The sequence below is a fragment of the Naegleria lovaniensis genome, assembly GCF_003324165.1.
Source record: "Naegleria lovaniensis strain ATCC 30569 chromosome Unknown tig003, whole genome shotgun sequence".
NCBI classification, from domain to species: Eukaryota; Heterolobosea; class Eutetramitea; order Acrasida; family Naegleriidae; genus Naegleria; species Naegleria lovaniensis.
The window spans coordinates 634533-652883 of NW_025407825.1; the positions used below are offsets into that span (position 1 = coordinate 634533).

General features: G+C 37.2%; 9 protein-coding genes across 9 annotated transcripts; 4 read left to right on the top strand and 5 right to left on the bottom strand.

The window, feature by feature from the left end:
- Positions 1-45: 45 nt before the first annotated feature.
- C9374_009739 (uncharacterized protein) lies at positions 46-888 on the top strand (the record flags this gene model as incomplete). Its single annotated transcript, XM_044699959.1, has 1 exon — positions 46-888. The coding sequence occupies one exon, from the start codon at positions 46-48 to the stop codon at positions 886-888; it is 843 nt and encodes a 280-aa protein (XP_044555056.1).
- A 58-nt stretch (positions 889-946) lies between these two features.
- C9374_009740 (uncharacterized protein) lies at positions 947-1261 on the bottom strand (the record flags this gene model as incomplete). Its single annotated transcript, XM_044699961.1, has 1 exon — positions 947-1261. The coding sequence occupies one exon, from the start codon at positions 1259-1261 to the stop codon at positions 947-949; it is 315 nt and encodes a 104-aa protein (XP_044555057.1).
- Positions 1262-1438: 177 nt separating this feature from the next.
- Positions 1439-3196, bottom strand: C9374_009741 (uncharacterized protein; the record flags this gene model as incomplete). Its single annotated transcript, XM_044699962.1, has 1 exon — positions 1439-3196. The coding sequence occupies one exon, from the start codon at positions 3194-3196 to the stop codon at positions 1439-1441; it is 1758 nt and encodes a 585-aa protein (XP_044555058.1).
- A 257-nt stretch (positions 3197-3453) lies between these two features.
- C9374_009742 (uncharacterized protein) lies at positions 3454-5880 on the bottom strand (the record flags this gene model as incomplete). Its single annotated transcript, XM_044699963.1, has 1 exon — positions 3454-5880. The coding sequence occupies one exon, from the start codon at positions 5878-5880 to the stop codon at positions 3454-3456; it is 2427 nt and encodes an 808-aa protein (XP_044555059.1).
- A 387-nt stretch (positions 5881-6267) lies between these two features.
- C9374_009743 (uncharacterized protein) lies at positions 6268-6639 on the top strand (the record flags this gene model as incomplete). The annotated part of the gene is made up of 1 exon (XM_044699964.1): positions 6268-6639. One exon carries the CDS (start codon positions 6268-6270, stop codon positions 6637-6639), a length of 372 nt encoding a protein of 123 aa, XP_044555060.1.
- A 251-nt stretch (positions 6640-6890) lies between these two features.
- C9374_009744 (uncharacterized protein) lies at positions 6891-7883 on the top strand (the record flags this gene model as incomplete). The annotated part of the gene is made up of 1 exon (XM_044699965.1): positions 6891-7883. The coding sequence occupies one exon, from the start codon at positions 6891-6893 to the stop codon at positions 7881-7883; it is 993 nt and encodes a 330-aa protein (XP_044555061.1).
- A 181-nt stretch (positions 7884-8064) lies between these two features.
- Positions 8065-9552, bottom strand: C9374_009745 (uncharacterized protein; the record flags this gene model as incomplete). Its single annotated transcript, XM_044699966.1, has 1 exon — positions 8065-9552. The coding sequence occupies one exon, from the start codon at positions 9550-9552 to the stop codon at positions 8065-8067; it is 1488 nt and encodes a 495-aa protein (XP_044555062.1).
- A 418-nt stretch (positions 9553-9970) lies between these two features.
- On the top strand, positions 9971-12106 carry C9374_009746 (uncharacterized protein; the record flags this gene model as incomplete). The annotated part of the gene is made up of 1 exon (XM_044699967.1): positions 9971-12106. One exon carries the CDS (start codon positions 9971-9973, stop codon positions 12104-12106), a length of 2136 nt encoding a protein of 711 aa, XP_044555063.1.
- A 75-nt stretch (positions 12107-12181) lies between these two features.
- Positions 12182-18346, bottom strand: C9374_009747 (uncharacterized protein; the record flags this gene model as incomplete). Its single annotated transcript, XM_044699968.1, has 8 exons — positions 12182-15458; positions 15535-15734; positions 15786-16265; positions 16316-17245; positions 17292-17681; positions 17757-17861; positions 17986-18117; positions 18218-18346. The coding sequence occupies 8 exons, from the start codon at positions 18344-18346 to the stop codon at positions 12182-12184; spliced, it is 5643 nt and encodes a 1880-aa protein (XP_044555064.1).
- Positions 18347-18351: the final 5 nt, after the last annotated feature.

Consider the following 18351-nt stretch of genomic DNA (forward strand, 5'->3'; position numbering starts at 1 on the left):
CACACAAAGTTTAATTGATATAATACAAAATCATCATCAACATAAATGAGTACCGGTTATCGTGATTTCGGATCAAAAGCTGGATCGGGAGGTGTGCAAAGTGCCACCCTCTCCAACGTGGAACGAAGAGAACGACAAACACAACTTGCACTTGAAAATATTGATTTAGAAAAGGATCCATATATTATCAAAAACCATCTCGGAAAATATGAATGTAAATTATGTTTAACGCTGCACAATACTATCGGAAATTACATGGCACACACTCAAGGTAGAAGACATAAATATAATCTACACAAAAGAATTGCTAAAGAACAAAAGGACTCCAATCTCTCAAAATCTACCACACAAAAGCAGCCAATTTTCAAGAAAACATTAAAAATTGGAAGACCTGGATATACCGTGTCAAAGAAAATTAATCCCGAAACAAAACAAAAGTCTCTCGTTTTCATGATACATTATCCAGAAATTGAGAAGGAAATTCAACCTAGATATCGTATTATGAGCTCTTACGAGCAAAAGAAAGATCCGCCCAATCCAAAATATCAATATTTAGTTTTTGCAGCAGATCCATACGAGACGATTGCATTCAAAATACCAAACAAACCAATTGATAGAAGCGAAGGAAAGTTTATTACAGATTGGGATAAGGAAAAGTTTACATTTACACTCAAGTTACACTTTCAGAAAGAAGAAAAAGTATTACCTCCTCCTCCACCTAATGTCACAATTCCATCAGCGGCAACAGCTGGCAAGATGATTCCTCCTCCACCACCAACCAATGCTCCTGCTGGCCTCGGTGCTCGAAAGCCCATGATTCCTCCACCTCCACCTCCTCTAAATGCAAAAGTCATTCCTCCACCTCCACCAGGAATGCGAAAACAATAAATTATTGCATGTATGAATTGTATGACAAGTCATCATCACAGTAAACTTATTTAAAAAGTTATATCTTTTTGGTAACGTTTTGTTTAAAGCTGTGGAAAGAAGAGGTGAGAGAATCTAGTTCCGAGTTGATGGTTTCAACTTCCTTTTCAACATTCTCTTTTTCTTGCTTCTTTTCTTGGATCACATCGGAAGCTTTCTGCAGAAAGAATACATTACTCTTTTGTAAATAGAGAGTTTTCTCGTCTCCTTTGATTTCATAATCTAACAAAGTTTCCAATGTGAATAATTTATTCTCCAGTTCCTGTTGTTTTTGTTGCAAATCAGGCATTCGGATCCAATTATCAATATTCCGATAGAATGTTTCTTCAGACATTTTTTTTGGTTGCGGGTTCTCGAATTTTTTTGTTGGCACAAACACTTTGACAAGAATGAATACCAAATTCAATGTGTTCTTAGCTAGAAGCGCAAGGGGATTCTGTTTACATATTATGATTCAAGAATTGTGAAAAGATTAGAAAGATCCACACAGGCTTGACTGGTGGTAATTTTATTAAGGATCATAACTTTCGCAAAATGATTTTTCAATAACACCCTTCTCAAAGCAGTAGGAGGGTAAACAATACATCCAACAATAACTGTCCCAATTCTCCAAATTCATTGTCTCATCGCCAACGGACAACACTTCTAAAAATTTTGAATACCTTTCTTTAGCATCTAAATAATCACTCGAGTCCATAATTAGCTTCTTTTCTTCTTCACTGTCCATTTGATAAATGAATTGCCTATTTGCCTTATCATGCCACTGTTGTTCTGAAACGAAAGAATAAGGTAAATACACATCATATTGATTACTCTTCAAGAGTGGTTTGACTTGTTCCATGGTTCCTACTTGGAATTTGGCCTCATTTCCTCCCCCAAACATTGTCTTTGGATTTAACACAACTTTGGTATTGCTGGGGATGAGTTCCATTTCGTTGTCAGTGAAAGCATCAAAAGCACTTCTTGAAATAAATAGACGACGCATGTCCAGGGAGGAAATTGGTACTCCCAAGGCTTGTTCAAGCTCTGAGAGATCTCCATGAAGTGAACCAAATCCTGCTATCTGTACATGCAAGTAGGACATTTGATTTTGGTCTTGTGTATGATCGTTATTATTCAATGATGAGTGAATGTCCTTAATGAAATGCACCAAATGAACCTCCTCAGCGGGTGGATTTCCTTGAAATTTCTCTGCTGAAAATAGTTTTTTGACAACACATCTACTTGAAGATCCAATGTGCGAAGAGATATTCATTCTTACGGGTGGATAGTACAAGAGACTCTGTTCTGCGTCTTGTTTCTCGTCCTCCTCGTCCCTCTCAAGAGGAGTAGTATCCATGGATAATGAGGAGGGATTTCTTCTCTCCAGTCCACCCATTTCTTTGATTTGTTGTGCACTGAAGTGAGTGATGGGTTGAGGGTCACTCTTTCTCACACCCCAATAACTACCACCATGAGAGGCTTCTGAGGGAGCGAAAAAGTACAACATGCCTCCTCCTTTTGGAACCACTCGATTTGTCAAATCAAAGTATTCTAATTGTTGAAGATTGACTTGAGCGACAAAACGCCATTCCTTTCCATTGGATTTTGGCCATTCAAAGTTGCGTGGAAAGTCTGGACATCCTCCAATCTTGGATTCTCCAATGGCCATGTATTCATCTCCGTTTTTGAGAGAAAATCCAGTGAAGAGCGGAAGAGATTTCCAAAAGAATTGAAATGGATCTGAAATCATTTGCACTCGATCCAATGCTGAATCTTGTTTCTGCTCGGAATGATGAAACAAGGCATTCACATACTCTTGAGAAATGTATTCGACTTCAAAAGATATGAATCTCTTAATGTTCTTGTTGTCAGTCGTTCCTTCTCCGAACACTTGTTCTCTTGATAGATTTGGATTCTCCTGAAGGAATTTGGCCACAGGATTATATTTATGCTTGGCAATTTTCTCAATGAAATAGAGTTTCCAAAATTCGTTACTACTATTGATCTGTTTCAGAATGACAGGAGGTGCCATTGGTGAAAACCCCAATCTTCTCGAAACCAGTAACTTCCAATCCAATTGGTTTGAGATCAAACCATGCCAAGCCTTGGAAACAGGCGAAACGTTTAATAACAATTCGCATCCATTCAAAAACTCGAATATGTGAATGAGAAGCTCTGAAGGAATTTGATGGATCACCATTGTGTAATGATGGTTACTACTTGTATTTAACTTTTTCTTTTTTTCTTCTGGTTCGTGAGAAGCACCAGTACAGCGTTTTTTTAACATTTTTTGCCAACAGTTTTTCAGTGTTACGGTGGCAGATCCACCTTTCGATGCGATTTGTCTCAAAGGTTTACAAAATTAAGAGTGGTACATGGCGATTTAATTCCTGCCCAAACTAGTACTTTTGGGGCTACGTGCTTTTGCAACCGCTTCCAAATTTGAATTTTATGAAATTATCGAGAGGTTTTCTCGCAGCCAACACTTGGAGATTAAGAAGAATACTTTGTAAATTTTAATAAATTCATTAGAAATAATATTTTCTATTGTTTCAAGTAGAACCTTCCTTTCGAATCGCCTTCTCGTTTCTCCTTCACTACAACCTCCTTAATCTTTTTATGAATTCGGTTCTTAGAGAGGTCTGGGAATTTTTCAACCATGGCCTTCACGATCTCTGTTTGTGAAGAGCTTGTTCCTAGCACGTTTTTGAAATGAGAAAGAACGTCTTCTGACCACACATCTTCTTTTTTTGGTGATGTTAGTTCCAAAGATTTGTCTTTTTTCTTTGGTAATGTCATGACAGTGTCACCAGTTGGAGTGGATGTAACTATTGCTGTCGACGATTCTCCTTCCTTAGTCTTCTTTTCATTTGGCACCCACCAATAAACATGATTACAATGCATCTCAGAAATATCAAATGTGAAATCTTCATCCACGACAAATGAACTCTCTTGGAGTTGATTCGAATATTCATAGATTGGATCCAAGTCAGAAAGTTTCTTCTTCTTTTTAGAGACATCCAAAGTTTCAACGTGCTCAATCTTACCATCCTCGTATTCAATAATGTCATCGGCACAAATGGTATTGTCTCCCATGTTTTCATCTTCGTCATCAAAGTCCATTTCGTCCGATTCATCTTCATCTTCTCCTTCGAGAGTTTCACCATCGACAGGATCTAATTCACCAAGAACTAGCTCTTCAGTATCTTCTTCCATCATGTCCTCATCGTCTTCCTCAGGATAGGTCACAGATGGATCTTTTGCGAATGGTTTTCTTCCAGTGACGATTTTTGATACAAGACCTTCTTCTGTCTTTTTCATGACTTGAGCTTTACCATAAAAAGATAAGCATTTGAGCACAATACGTTTTGGCTTTTTCTTGCCAGAAGCACGTTCTTTCATTTCAGAGAGAACAGTCTTTAGAGAGAGTGAATGATTTTGGGCAGCAATTACAGAATCCATTTCTTCCAAGGACGTGACATGTTGAGTTCTACATACAGGAGCAGATACAATCTGATCTTGTTGTAAAATCTTGCACTTTTGTGTGAAAAGTGTGATGCTCTTACATTTCACGGCTGGTGTGGAATTCTTCTTTGGTGAAGTTAATAGAGAGGAAGAGCCAGTATTGACTTGGTCCTTCTTCGTTGGCTTCTTTGTACTTGCCTTCTCAAGCTTTGCTTTCAATTTGTTCAATTTTGTAATTTCCTTAATTTTAGAATCGACAACTTTTTTGAAATTTCCTCTCATTTGCTTGGCAAGAGTGGTTGAGTCCTTGGCATTGGATCCAAGCTTTGAAGTGAGTGATGAGAGTTTTCTTGCTTCCCAAACATTCATTTCACAAATGTCTTTCACACCATATGATTTTCGTTCCATATGAAGGTTAATGGCATTCTTAAAGGCATCGACCGATGGAAGTGAATCCTCAGTGAGTGGTGTTGAAACATACTTCTTCTTGTTTGCAACTTTGATCCAAGTACTTCTAATGTCATTAATGAGATGGTCCATATCGAGTAATGATCCTTGACAATATCCAACAAGTAGATTAATATAAGTGAGTTTGACAGGAAATACATTCTTATTGCTCTGGAATTCTTGATTGGATGTGCAAAATTCAATGAATTTCTTTAAATACTTTCGAATCTTCTCATCCTTTCTAATCTTTTTAGAATCTTCCAATGTTGGCTTTAATTGTTTAATCTCTTGTTCTAATTGTTGAATGAGTTGTTGGCATTCCTCGACTGTGGTTGGAGAGGAGCTAGTCGTCGATGGAACAAGATCACCATGATTCATTGGAGTACTACTGGCTGATGAAGACTTGTTAACAGTTACTTCTTGTTTCTTCTTCTTCTTCTTTTTTGGAGAAGATACTGAGAGGACGTTGTTGTGTTGTGGAGAGGAGATGGGAGGAATGTTTTCCTTTCTGGATTCTGTTTCTTGTTCATTATCGTCATCATCACTCGATGACAATTCAACCATCTTTCTCTTCTTCTTGTTGTCTGATTCCAATGGTTCGGAAATCATGGATGAAGAGACCATCAGCATCATCAGAGTACCCTCTGATTGTTCGCTACCAGTGCTACCACAGGAGAGAATATCATTGCTAGCTGTAGGAAGGGTGTTGGTTCTTTCATCATCCACCATCATCAGCATGGAAGAAGAAATTGGTACTTGATCCAATTCCTGGCTCGAGGAGGAGGATATTGAAATGGCATCCATTGGATTGGTGTTGCTATTGTTAATCAAAACATTGGAGGATGATGATGATATCTCGAGATCTTGCTTTTCCGTTATGGAAGAAGGCTTCTTGCTGAAAAATTGCATAATATTTCCTTTGCTCGCTTTTAATGTTGAACCAGACTTGGAAGGAGAGACCAGTGGTGTGGAGGTGGATCGTGCGGCCAATGATGAAGTCTTCTTGACTTTGGGTGAATTTGGAATGTAGTCAATAAAGACCATGTTGTTGGAAGACATTTTCAATTTTTTTTAAAATAAATTGTGTAACGGTTAGAAATTTGATCCTTGCCGTTAAAAATTTCAATTTTTCACACAACATCAATTTACAGTGTTTGGTAGATTGGTTGTGAAGGCGCCTCTCTCCTAAACTGGTATTTATCAATTTTGGGAGCTGATCATGATTATTCTCACTCACCATCCATTCACTTGTTATCTTTATCATATTTACTTTTATATTCACTTGATTGAACAACATCGAGTGTACACTTGTGTTAAAAAACAGTGAATTTCCAAATTCATCCTACCATTTGAAAAAACTATAAAATCCAAGAACACCTCGTGACATCCAAATCCAACAACCAAAACAAAAATCAAAATTGTGAACATATTATAACAACTCACAACATGCAATCATTGAAATTCGCTCTCTGCGCCTTATTGGTCTTGTGCCTCACAGTTTCTTTCACAAAGGCTCAATTCAGTAACATGTATAATGGTGCTTATGGTTATCAAGGTGGTGCTGGTAACAATTACGGTGTAGCAGGTGGTAATTACAACAGTTATGGACAAAACACCAATGCCTATAGTAATCAAGTCGCTTCCACAAATTATCAACCTTATGCTGCCTATGGATCTGCCTATAGAGGTCCAACCGCTTACAGTAGTAATTATGGTAGTGCTTATTCAATGCCTTTCTTTGGAGGATGGGGTGGATTCGGAATGCCATTCTATGGATTTGGATATGGTGGATTATGGGGACGTGGATTCTGGTGTTAAGTGAATGAGATTGAATGAGGTGAGAACATGCGCAAGTGTGGCATTCGTAAACACTCTTCTAGATTTGGTATTGAGTTTGTACCCATGACAACAACACAATTGTGAAATTGTTGTGACGTTTTGAGCTCTTGCAATAAAAAACCAATATTGTGAAAAATATTCTTTGATTGTAATTGTACCAAGCACTGCAGTTCAATACTCTCGTTGCAATTCTTTGTTTTCAATGAGTTAGTGAATTCACTTCAAAAAAAATGTTTTTGAAACGAAGACAACAACCAGCTTCCGTTCAACCACAAGAATCATACCTTTCCGACGAAGACGAGAAGGAAGATGATGTTATTATTGAACAAACCGAAAATACTAGTGGAGAGGAAGAAGAGGATTTTGAATCGGAAATGTACGGAGAAGATGATCCATTGACGGATGAGAATGATCAAGAGAGCAGCAACTCGGAAGACCATAATAATCATGCCAATTTGTCTTCGGAAGATGAAGAGGATGAAAAAACATTATCTTTTGCCGAAAGATTGGCTCTAAGTAAATTGAAAGCTAATAATAACAGCAAACAACAGAATAATATTCATAGTACAAGAAAATCATCAAATTTTTTGAACTCTTCGGAAGATGAACAACAATTTAAGAGAAGAAAACGAAAAGAAAAAATCACAAAAGATCCTCCAATCATTGAGAAAAAGAATAAGAATGCTCCAAAAGAAGTGAGTGCAAAAATCAAACCAAGTACTATACCAGACATTGCTTCTCGATTGGGATTTGTGAAAAAGAAGAGTCATGATCCTAGATTTGACCCTAAAGCATCTAGTAATATTGACCATGAAGGATTTAAACAATTTTCAAGAAACTATGCACATGTTTTTGAGAAATTAAAAGACGACATTGAAGAATTAAAGGAGCAGCTGAGAGACAAGACTCTGTCACAACAAGAAAAACTCGAAATTCAAAGAGAAATTTCCAAATTACAAACTCGTAACAAAAAGATTGAATCACAAAAAGCAGCTTCAGAAGTGAGAGACCAATTCTATCAACGAGAAAAGAAATTAATAGCAGAGAAGGGAAAGAAAGCCTTCTTCTTAAAAGACTCGGATGTGAAAAAGATTCTCAAGCAACGAAAAATGGATACTCTCAAAAAGTCAGGCAAGATGAACAAGTATCTCAAAAAGACCAAAAGAAAGGACAAGAGCAAAGTTTCCTCTCTCATGCCAACGACACGTGCTTCACATGAATAAAATTATAAACAAGAGTATTCATGATCCAGATCTAGGTATTCATGTTAAATATTTAATTGTTAACGCCTTTATTTAAATCAACAATTTGAACAAAACAAACAAATCGAACAAAGTGCTGATCTTGCAAGCAAACACTCAAAGAGTGAAAGCCAGGGGAAAGGACCCAACGCACACAAGGTGCTCAAAAACTAATTCTATGAGTAGTAAGGAATCGAAGAAGAATATTTCTTGCTGCATTGATATCTCTGTCAAAAATTGAGCCACATGATGGACAACGAAACACTTCGGATGATCCAACCGTATAAATATGTCCACAACATGAGCAAGTTTTGGATGTATACGCTTCGTTGACAATATAAATGTGTGTCCACGGATGCTCTCTAGCTTTGTGAAGCAATCTTTGCTTGAATCTGTAATGTGACCAAGTCAACATTTTTCTTGCTGTCTTGCTATTAATTCTCCTGTGGAGTTTCTTTACCATTTTCTGAGTCTCAAACGAAGGAAGTAAAATCACTTGGTAGTTTCGACACAACCACAAACACAGTTTCTTGTGTAAATCATCCACAATATTTCTAATCTTTTGTTGAATTCTTCTTCCTGCTCTCTTGTACTTGTATCTTTTGCAATGTCTGACTTCTGGTTGAGACCACTTCGATTGTAACTTGTCATACGCGCAACACAATCTACCAATTCTTTCGGCACCTCCTGAGCCCCATTTGGTTGAATAACCATTCAAATCAAAGGTGGTCTGAAATGTTCTTACTCCTGGATCCAATGCTACAACTTGTCCTGAATGTTGAGGGGCTTGGTTCTCACCCCTAATATCCAGTACTTGTGGAATACATAAATAATAATGGTTCAACTTGTTCTTAATAATGATGGAATCGTACTGAAGCTCCTCAGGCAAAGGTTCGGAACTCTTGATGTTCCTTATAAAAGAATACAGTCCACTCTTTTTCTTCCAGTGCTTGCAATGTAGAACGAAATGATCTTTTCTGTCTTTCTTTCGCCTAAAACGGATCATGAACTTGTCAATCGTTCCAGCCTTCTTCTTTTCAAAATTAGTGTTGAACGCAGTCAACAATTCAATAGCGGCAGCATCTCTTACGTCATAAGGAGTATTCACAACCCACTGATTTTCTGTCTGATAATTATCGTTGTTCACCACAAACGTTCTGAAATTCTTCTTATTTTTCTTGACACCTTTGGATTTGTTAGTGAATTCTAAACACTTGTTATAGATCCAACGAGCAGTTCCCATCCACTGATTCAATGTTGTCCTTTCTTGTTCATTGGGGTAGAGTCGGATTTTCAAGGATTTGTCTGCTTGAAATTTTTGGGCCACCTTTTGATTCTTTTTTGCTTTCTTGAGCTGAGGTGGCTTTTTAGAGTTATCAAAAGCCACATTCTCTGTTATAGAGTGATGGACATTGAGTGGAACATCAAACACTGGCTTGGATTCAATCACAGTGAATTGAGAAAAGTTGAACCATCCGTCTGTGCATCCCTTGTTGTTGTACTGATTAAACTCATGAAAGGAATCTCTTGAACATGCCCAAAGTTTATCCGATACTTGTTGTGAGTACTCATCCCAGAATGGAATGATGCCGTGTGCAAGAGATGGATTAGTAGGAGGATGAGTGGGCTCATCCTCTCTACTTCTCTTCATTGTTTGAGATTAAGGTTGTTGTTGAGTTTTTTTTTGAAAACCTCAACAAGAGTTGAAACTTTATCAGTATTGCATGACTCATTGAATTGAAACTCTATCAATTTGAATAACTTGATTCATTCTTTTCGTCGGAACTGATCATGGAAAAGTGAACGCCTTGACAATTCCTTATCCACCTCCAAAACAACACTTTTGATTCAAAGAATGAATAAATGGTTCGTCAGGAACTGACTGTTGATGATTGTATTGACTTGCTGAGTTTGTATGTTCTTTTATTTTTGAGCAGAGCAATTAAAACCTCCAAAACAAACAAGGTTAGTAATAAAGCCGCGTCATTAGGACTGTGTTTTAGTGATGGTTTTTGAAAGAATTTGCTGGAATTGTTCTTTTGGCTTCAACGGTTTTGCGCGGGGAAAAAATGCAAAAACGCAAAATTGCCTTGTCGGATGATTCAAGCAGCAGTGATGATGTCTTGACTCGCAACAACTCTCGGAATCAACACTATAAAATCAATAATAACAACAATAACAAACAAAATACTAGTAAAAAAGAAAAAAGAAGGACTAGTCAAAATGGAGCTTGCGGCAATCAACATGTTTCAACAAACAACGGAACAAAAACGAGTAAGAAATCATCATCAAATTCCAAACAAAAGAATTTAAATGAATTTTTGAATAAGCATGATAATACCACTAGTTCTGTGATTGATCAAGTTTCTCAACCGTTATTTATGAAACCAGCGATTTCCGAAAGGTCAAACGATGATAAACTCACGCAAAGTCAACCTTCATCTTCACAACTTCATTTTGGAACAAATGCAAGTGGTAATAGATTTCTTGTTGATTTTCAAGAGGAAACGCTCGATACCGATGATGAGAATGAACTGTTATCAATACCACTCGACGAGGATTATGCAAATAGCTCAAATAGTACCATGACCATGAAATTATCAGATAAGAAATATGTGACAATTACTCGTGAAAGTATTGAGAGTGGCCATTCTGATTTTATTGTAGACACTGAAAGTGGAATGATAACTCTGAACGCATACTATCTCAAGAATCATAAATGCCAACAACACGATGATCAAATTAGACACAGAACAGATGACCAAATAGAAAGAGACATGAAACTAAAAAGAAGTCCCACCGTTACAGAAAAAGACAGAAAACATATGGGTAATGCTGAGGAGTGGGTCAACACCATTCGTCGCAGAGATGGAAAAAAAGATTCCTTATTGAAACCACCTATTAAGATTGGCTCTCGAGTTTATGGACACAGAGACGATGTTTTCAAAGCGTACGAATCAAGAATAGAATGCTCCAAGAGAGGTTCTCACACTCCAACACAGCCAGGTATTAGTGGCCATTTTGGAGTGCCAGCGGACTCGATTGTAGCAATGGCCATGGGTGGTTACGGTGACGAAGATTATGGAGATGTTTTCATTTATACAGGACAAGGAGGAACAGATTATGAGGATCAAACTCTCAACAAATATAACATTAGTTTAGTGGAGAGTTTGAAAAGAAAAATTCCTGTTCGACTTGTTCGTGGCTATCAATTAGATTCTGCCTACGCTCCAGCAAAAGGTTATCGATACGATGGATTGTATTGGGTGACTGATTATTGGAGAGAACCTCAGAGACTGAAAAGTGGCCATTTTGGAGCTCTTGTTTACAGATATCGAATGATTCGATTAGAAGGTCAACCACCCATGAGTAAGGTCAAGCGTCCGCATTTCACTCCCAAAAATCATTACAGACCCTCGCGTGGAGAATACATTCTCACACAAGAATATGTGAAATCTGGACGAAGACATTGGGATCGAGATTTGGTACGATTTATTTATGCAGGCATGACATCTGGTGCTTGGGGAAATGCATTCACCATGACAAAGGTGTTGGCTTTCCATATCGATCTTCGTTTAGCTGTTGAAGGTTGTAACGCATTACCGTATCCTATTCTCAAAGAAACAAAGAACGAAACAAGTACTTCTACTGCTACTACTACTCACTCTACGGATGACAACACTCTGGTTCATTCTCCTCAATGGAGTGCTTGTGTCAATTTTTCACCTCTTCCAATAATTCCCAACAAAGTAGGTGAGAAAGAAGTCAATGACACTTTAGGTCTTGAGAAAGTGTATAATATCATTGGAGTTCCAATATCAACACAGCATTATCAGTCAAATTTGGAGTTTGTGTTCACGAAGGAAACTAAAAAGTACGACATTGAAAAACAACCTACGCTCACCTACATGTGCAAAAAACAGAAACGCCCGACACAGCAACATTTAGCGTATGCATTGAACGAGAATGGATTAATATCCACGAGTAATTTTTACACTTGCATGAATCAAGCATCTGTTGCCGAATATTTGTCGATGCCTCAAAGCGTGAAATATGATTTGGAGGATATTGAGCAATATTTACTGGATGAGCGACAATTCTACAAGAATTTCATCAACAACAACGGTCATGCAAACCTGAAACAACTCGAGACTAGGAAAACAAACAACTTTTCAAGACTAAGAAATGCCCTAGATAACTTGTAAATAATTTCATTGCATTTTTCGTAATTTATTCCATAATTAACACTAAGTTGTCATAATAAATTAACTTGTGATTTATTAAACTTGTAATTCTTTCAAAAATTTGATGAGTTCCTTCAGCTGATCTCCATACTTGAGGAAGAACCAGCTCTTCAAAGGCTTTTCAAGTTTTTTGTAAAGACCGAATAGCTTGTTGAGCTCTTCTTTCAATTCTTTAACTTGTGACTGTTTTTGAGGATCTCCTTCGCTCAGAAATTCGTAAATTAAAAGGTGTGTGATGGCCACATGCAATGCTTCGTACATAGTTCCAATGACCACTCGAGACACCAAAATTCTACTCTTCAACATGGTTTCTTGTTCCCTACCTACGCGTTCAGTGGCTGTGCAACTGTACGATGGAGAAAGCGTCGTTGGCGTAATTGCACCAGACTCTAAAGCAGTTACTTTTGCTTCGTCTGTGTATTTTCGAGACGGTATGTATTCCAGAGCATCGACACAACTTTCAATGCATTTGAAAATATCACGAATATTAGGGCTATGAGATTGCATGGAAAGGACATAGACAGGATCCACAGGCATTTCAATTCCATCATCCTTTGGAAGCACTGTGAGGCAACGAATTGAAGCCAATATACTTTGTAAAGTTCCATACACAATCAAATCAATTTGTGTGTTCCAGTTCAACGTTTCTCTTCCTTGATACAGATTTTTGATAGCTTCCACCGAAGAGCTAATGAAAGGAGATTCTTCTGGATTTGGCATGTATGTATTTTCGTAACTCTTGTGTAAATCTCGAAGTAAATTTCGTGTTTTGAGTGTTGAATGGTGACCCTGTAAATATTCTTCTCGGTAATGTTTGTCAGCTTCGTGGAGTTTTCTTTCATGTGCAGTGATAGGAGTCACCTTTCCAAGGACAGAGTGAAAATGTTTCACAGCATCAATACATTTTAACATAGCCACCAATGAAGCATCAATCAAATACACTAATTGTGGCAGTAACTTCAATCGGGCCAAAGCGTTCACAAGCATACTGATGAGTTCAACCTCCTCAATGATTGCAAAAGTGAGTGGTCTCTTATCCCACAATTCGTTCAATCCAAGAATGAGCCGATTTCTATGAGCATTACAGAAATCAAATACTTGATAGAAAAAGTATTGAGCTTGTCCAGAGCTTTCGTCGAACATCAATGCAGACCCGGACACATATCTTTGTGGATGATTTGCAAAGTCAAAGCTATTCAATAAAGAAGTCACAATTTTCAAACTATATTTCCAAGCAGTGTGCCACCATGTGCGTTCTCCTTCGTAATAAGATTGTCCTGCATATTTTCCTGAGCCTGTACTTAGAATAGAACAATTGGTGAGTCGAGGAATAACATTATTGGCTACCATTAAGGTACTTCCTGCTTGAGTGGACGAGAGGGATAGTAATAAATTCAAGATATTGAGAGTATATTTTGAGTGATGCTCGTCGACACCATCAAAATTGGAAAGACAATCTGCAAGTTCTCTGCAAATATAATTTCCTTGCTCAGAATCAAATATATTCTCCACACAAATGGATAAAATAGAGAGGGCAAGATTCGTGCAATCGTCATACTTGTCGAATGTTTTAACAATGTAAAATAGCGTTGGCATGATGGATGTGAAGTTTCTAATACCAACATTGGAACCTAAATCAACATAATACATCAATAAACATCCTAAAATCTCCTTTGATACTGTCAACTTATTTCTTTGCACCTGAACAATAAGTAAATCTGTTAATTTCTTAATAGAGTCATCACTGTGGTTATCTTTAACTTCAATGCTGTATGAAGGAGGAAAGAGAACAATGTACTTGTGAATGAACGTCTCTAGCATGGAAGCAACTTCTGTGTGGAACGTGGTAACAAGTTTGTCCAATATGATTGGTAGAGGTAAATGAATTTCAGAAGTCATGTGAATGGCGCTGGTACTAACTTCATACGGATTGGTTTTTTCTTTCACTTTAAGGCCATCAAGCAACAGCCGTATGTTCGATTGAAAATAGTCTTCGTTAGGTTGGTCCTTGGCAAGAAGTGGAGATTCAAACCTAACAGAAAAGAGGGCATTCATAGATCTTAAAAGTGAAATGTACGCTTCCTCTTGTGCAATACTGGCATTCAAAGTCGCGAGTGAAATTAATAATTCGTTGCTAATGTCATGTTCCCATCTTTTAAGTCTATCAGTATCGTAAAGCACATCAATTTTAGTGTTTCTTTCTTGAATGTAATCCGATAAATGAATTTGTCGACCTAGCTTCTTAGATTCGTTCTTTAACATTTCGTCAATATTGAGTATGAGTCGTCTATTCTGATTAGTAAATTCAATGACACGTTCAATACTCTTCTTTAGTATTTGTTGTATCTTAGAGTCCTTTTCGAAAAGTGGAGATTGTACTTGATTGAAAGCAACATCTTCGTCGTTCTTGAGAATCATCATGTTGTACATGTCCACAGCAAATATTGACAAAACTGACGTTACTGAACGCACAACATCAATGTCCAGTAATGAAGTTGCGCTTGTAAAGTAGGACAGCACTTTAACCATGTCTTTCCAGAAATTGACTTGATTTCGTAAAATTTTGGTAATTCTGGATCTACTTTCCCCGCTTTGGAATATGGATTGTATGACTCCAATGGCGCTTCTCACAACGGCTGGCTTACTCTTTTTCAGCTCAATGTCCCTAACAATATTCATTATGGTTTCGATACAGCCTCCTGGAGGCAAGGTCAATTCATCATCCTCTTCCACTTTTTTCTTGATGTGAGGCGGAGAACTATTCACAAAAAGCTCTCCAAGTCCTCTTTGAATTTCTACAGTGACAGAAATTAGATCAAATATTGCAATTTTCAATTCGTCTGGTTCGCTTCTACTTTGCAAAGTATCAAGACATCGTCCAACAAGAGATGTAGAGTGACTTCCTAAATATCCAACCAATGACGGAGGTCTTGAATTGTAATCTTCGGTCAGTTGTGCAATCAGAGTGATCACCTTACAAGCCAGAACTCTAACCTCTGAGGTATAATGGCGGGGGTCTGTGAATTCAAAAATAGAAGTAATGAGTGGTATTTGCTGTTTTCCTAACAGCTTAGAGAAGAGCACATCTTCAAAGCCGCTAATGGAATTGCTTGTTTTAGTGATTTGTCTAAACCTTAGAAGTGAATCCAGCAATGTTAATGACTCTTTGATGAGAGATTGCACAGTGACAGCCTCTTCTGTTTTTTCATGTCGCGTAACTGTTTCTAAGAACGCTCCGCCCAAACCAACCAACAAAAATAAAACTTGATAAAGACTGCTATCACGCAAGAATGCGGTTAACAGTTGTCGCCCACTGATGAAAGATGCAATACAGACAATAATAATTGTAATTAATAAGAATATCAATCTTGGTGGTAATTATTACATACCCTGTGCTGACTTTTGAATCTTCTGTTTTGTGTTCGATCCATATCGAATCTGTGGCAACTTGATTAAATATCTGAATACATTTCAAAGCAATGAGCCATCTTTCCTCAAGCTTTTGGTATCGCCATGAGTCATGAAGAGAAAATATACTTGAGCAAATAAATGGAAGTATATCCATTACAGTAGTCATTGGTCCTGGGTGCTGTAGTGACAAAATAGAATATTTCACAATTCTTGTTCGGTGAGTACTTACATTTTTAGCTAGTTCTAAAATAGTGTCGAGAAGGCTAAGAGTGGCACCATATCTTCCATTCATACATTCTTCTCTCAGTATATTGGAGAAGTGATACTTTTGGATTAAATAGCAAACTTGTGAGGCTGTTTCAACAGGAGCAACGGTGGCTATTGCGTTTAAGCAATTACAACATGAAATCAATATCTCCATAGGAATGCTACCGATAGGAAAGTTCGAAAAGTACTTGATGATTCGTGATAATAATTGAATTATTCCTTTTTTCTCAGATCTGTGGGAGTACATTTGCTTTGATATCAATAATTCAATAATGTACTTATCCAGCTTCTCCACGCTAACTCCTCTATAGTATATCAATTTGTGGAGTAGATTCAGGAAATGATGAATCATGCTTCTTACATCTTTAGTTTGAATAGAAATTGAGTTTTGAAGGACTTCAATTATTTGGCAAAGCAATACTTTCCAAATATAGCTCGAGAACTTTAGGCCATGAAATTAATAGTAAAAATAAGTAATTGTGAAACACCTACCTGAAACGTTACCAAGCACTTTTCTGCTGTTTGGTTTACCACTAGACAAGGAATTCCTGAAGGAATGATGACATTGGTAGTTTCGTCCTTATAGGTCATAATCGTTTGTAGGGGTGTTTCTTTTGCATCCCAATCATTGGGGTTTAATGGGTCAATGCCACAAAGCGTTTTAAGCTCGGAATGAGTAAGCTCAACACAATATGTTTCCTGTGATTCCATAATGTTCAACACTTTTAAAGTAGATGAATGGTCATTGCATATGAGAGTGAAAAGTCGAAGAATTTCCTTCTTTGCAGGAAAGACCAACTTGAAGTAATTTAACAGGTCTTTGTATGGCTGCTGTTCAATGCCATAATCAGATAAATCTTGTGCCAACGGATTTTCTCGTAACATGCCAGATTTTGTTTGAATGGCTGCCTCTGTTACCGAGAAGATTTGTTCGATCAGTGAAAAAGGTACCTTGTGAAATTGGAATAAGAAATAGACGCTTTCGATACCAGTTTTGATGACACTTCGGTACCCTTCATAATTTGCGTCATGACCATGGAAAGCATAATCATCTTTGTCAAACATTCGTCTAATGAATTCCAATCCTTCAAATTTGATACCTTGTTGGATTAAATTGTAGATATGATTCAAAGGTACGTTGTTGGTTGTGAGTTGAAGATAGGAAGCCCATAACAAACGAAGAGCAGCACAATGAGGATCATTTCCTATTTCTTGTCGTATCTCGTCTGTAAGCTTTGAAATAATATTCTCTGGAAGTCTATTTTGATACGATTTTTGTTTGTTGATGCATTCCACAATATTTCCTGTATCCAAAATTTCCACAATAACAAGAAAAGAAAGGCAAACAATTCTTCTAATGATTTGAAAACCTTTTGTAGAAATATTTTCCAAGTTTCTGTGACTATTACCAAAATCACGGCCCTAAAAAATTTGTTAAATTATTCCAATCATCCAACGATATACGTACAATATAATGTTCATTGAAAAATTTAGGAAATCTTTTTGTATCACACATGTATCTGTACTCGTAGTAAATCATAAATAAAACATTCAGTGCAGCAGCCTGTTCATTCAATTTTTGTTCAATCAATTCTATTCGTCTTTTTGTAATCTCTATTTCGCTTAGTGATTGTAATTTTAAATTTTTTAAATGTTGTTCGATATTTGACGCGTCCTTAATCCATTCTTGGGCAGCCCCTTCGATATCTTGGCTTAACAACCAAGTAACCACGTCATGACATGCTTTTCTTCCAATATCATCCGCATCTTCTTCTTCATCATAGTTCGAGTCAATACGGAATATTGTTGAGATGCATTCAAGTAAAAGTAATCTTTCCGAATAATAGAAATTGGTGATCTATATATCAAACAAGTAAAGAAGCACAGTGAAATGATGAGCAGAAAAATGATGGTCATGAAAAAAGCTCCTTACCTTGTCAACAACAAATGGATCCCTAGCATCCAGAACCAGATTATCATGTGCTTCGCACAACAGAAAATCTTCAAGGATTCTATAGCAGCTTTTTTGGTTTAAATTCTGTAAATGACATGGAAATGGTCATCATCATCCAACAGATTAATAATAATCAATGTATCCGTGATGATGTTGTTCCGAACAAGTATAATAATAAGAAATTTGCTTCACGATATCGGATACATACGGTTCGTTTTGATAATTCATTCACCAAATCTTTTTGCTTGGCATAGAGTTTAACATCCTCTTTTGGCTCACGATTTTCAAAACATTTCATTCCTTCTTTTAATGCTGGTTTTATAGTATCTAATACTTCCACCTAAACATCCACAGATTGAATTAATTAATTATCAATTTTCAATGATGATTATACGAAATAAGAAATCTATTCCGTATCGGCGATGAGCCAAAACACGTACCCATGGAAAATTAGAAGGTGGACTTGTGAGAGCCTCATGCAGAATGGCAAACGACCGAGTATAATACTCTCGCAACTCGGTAACTTCACTTGCTTGAGTGCTTGAACCGGCATCTTTGGTTGAGAGCATTTTGT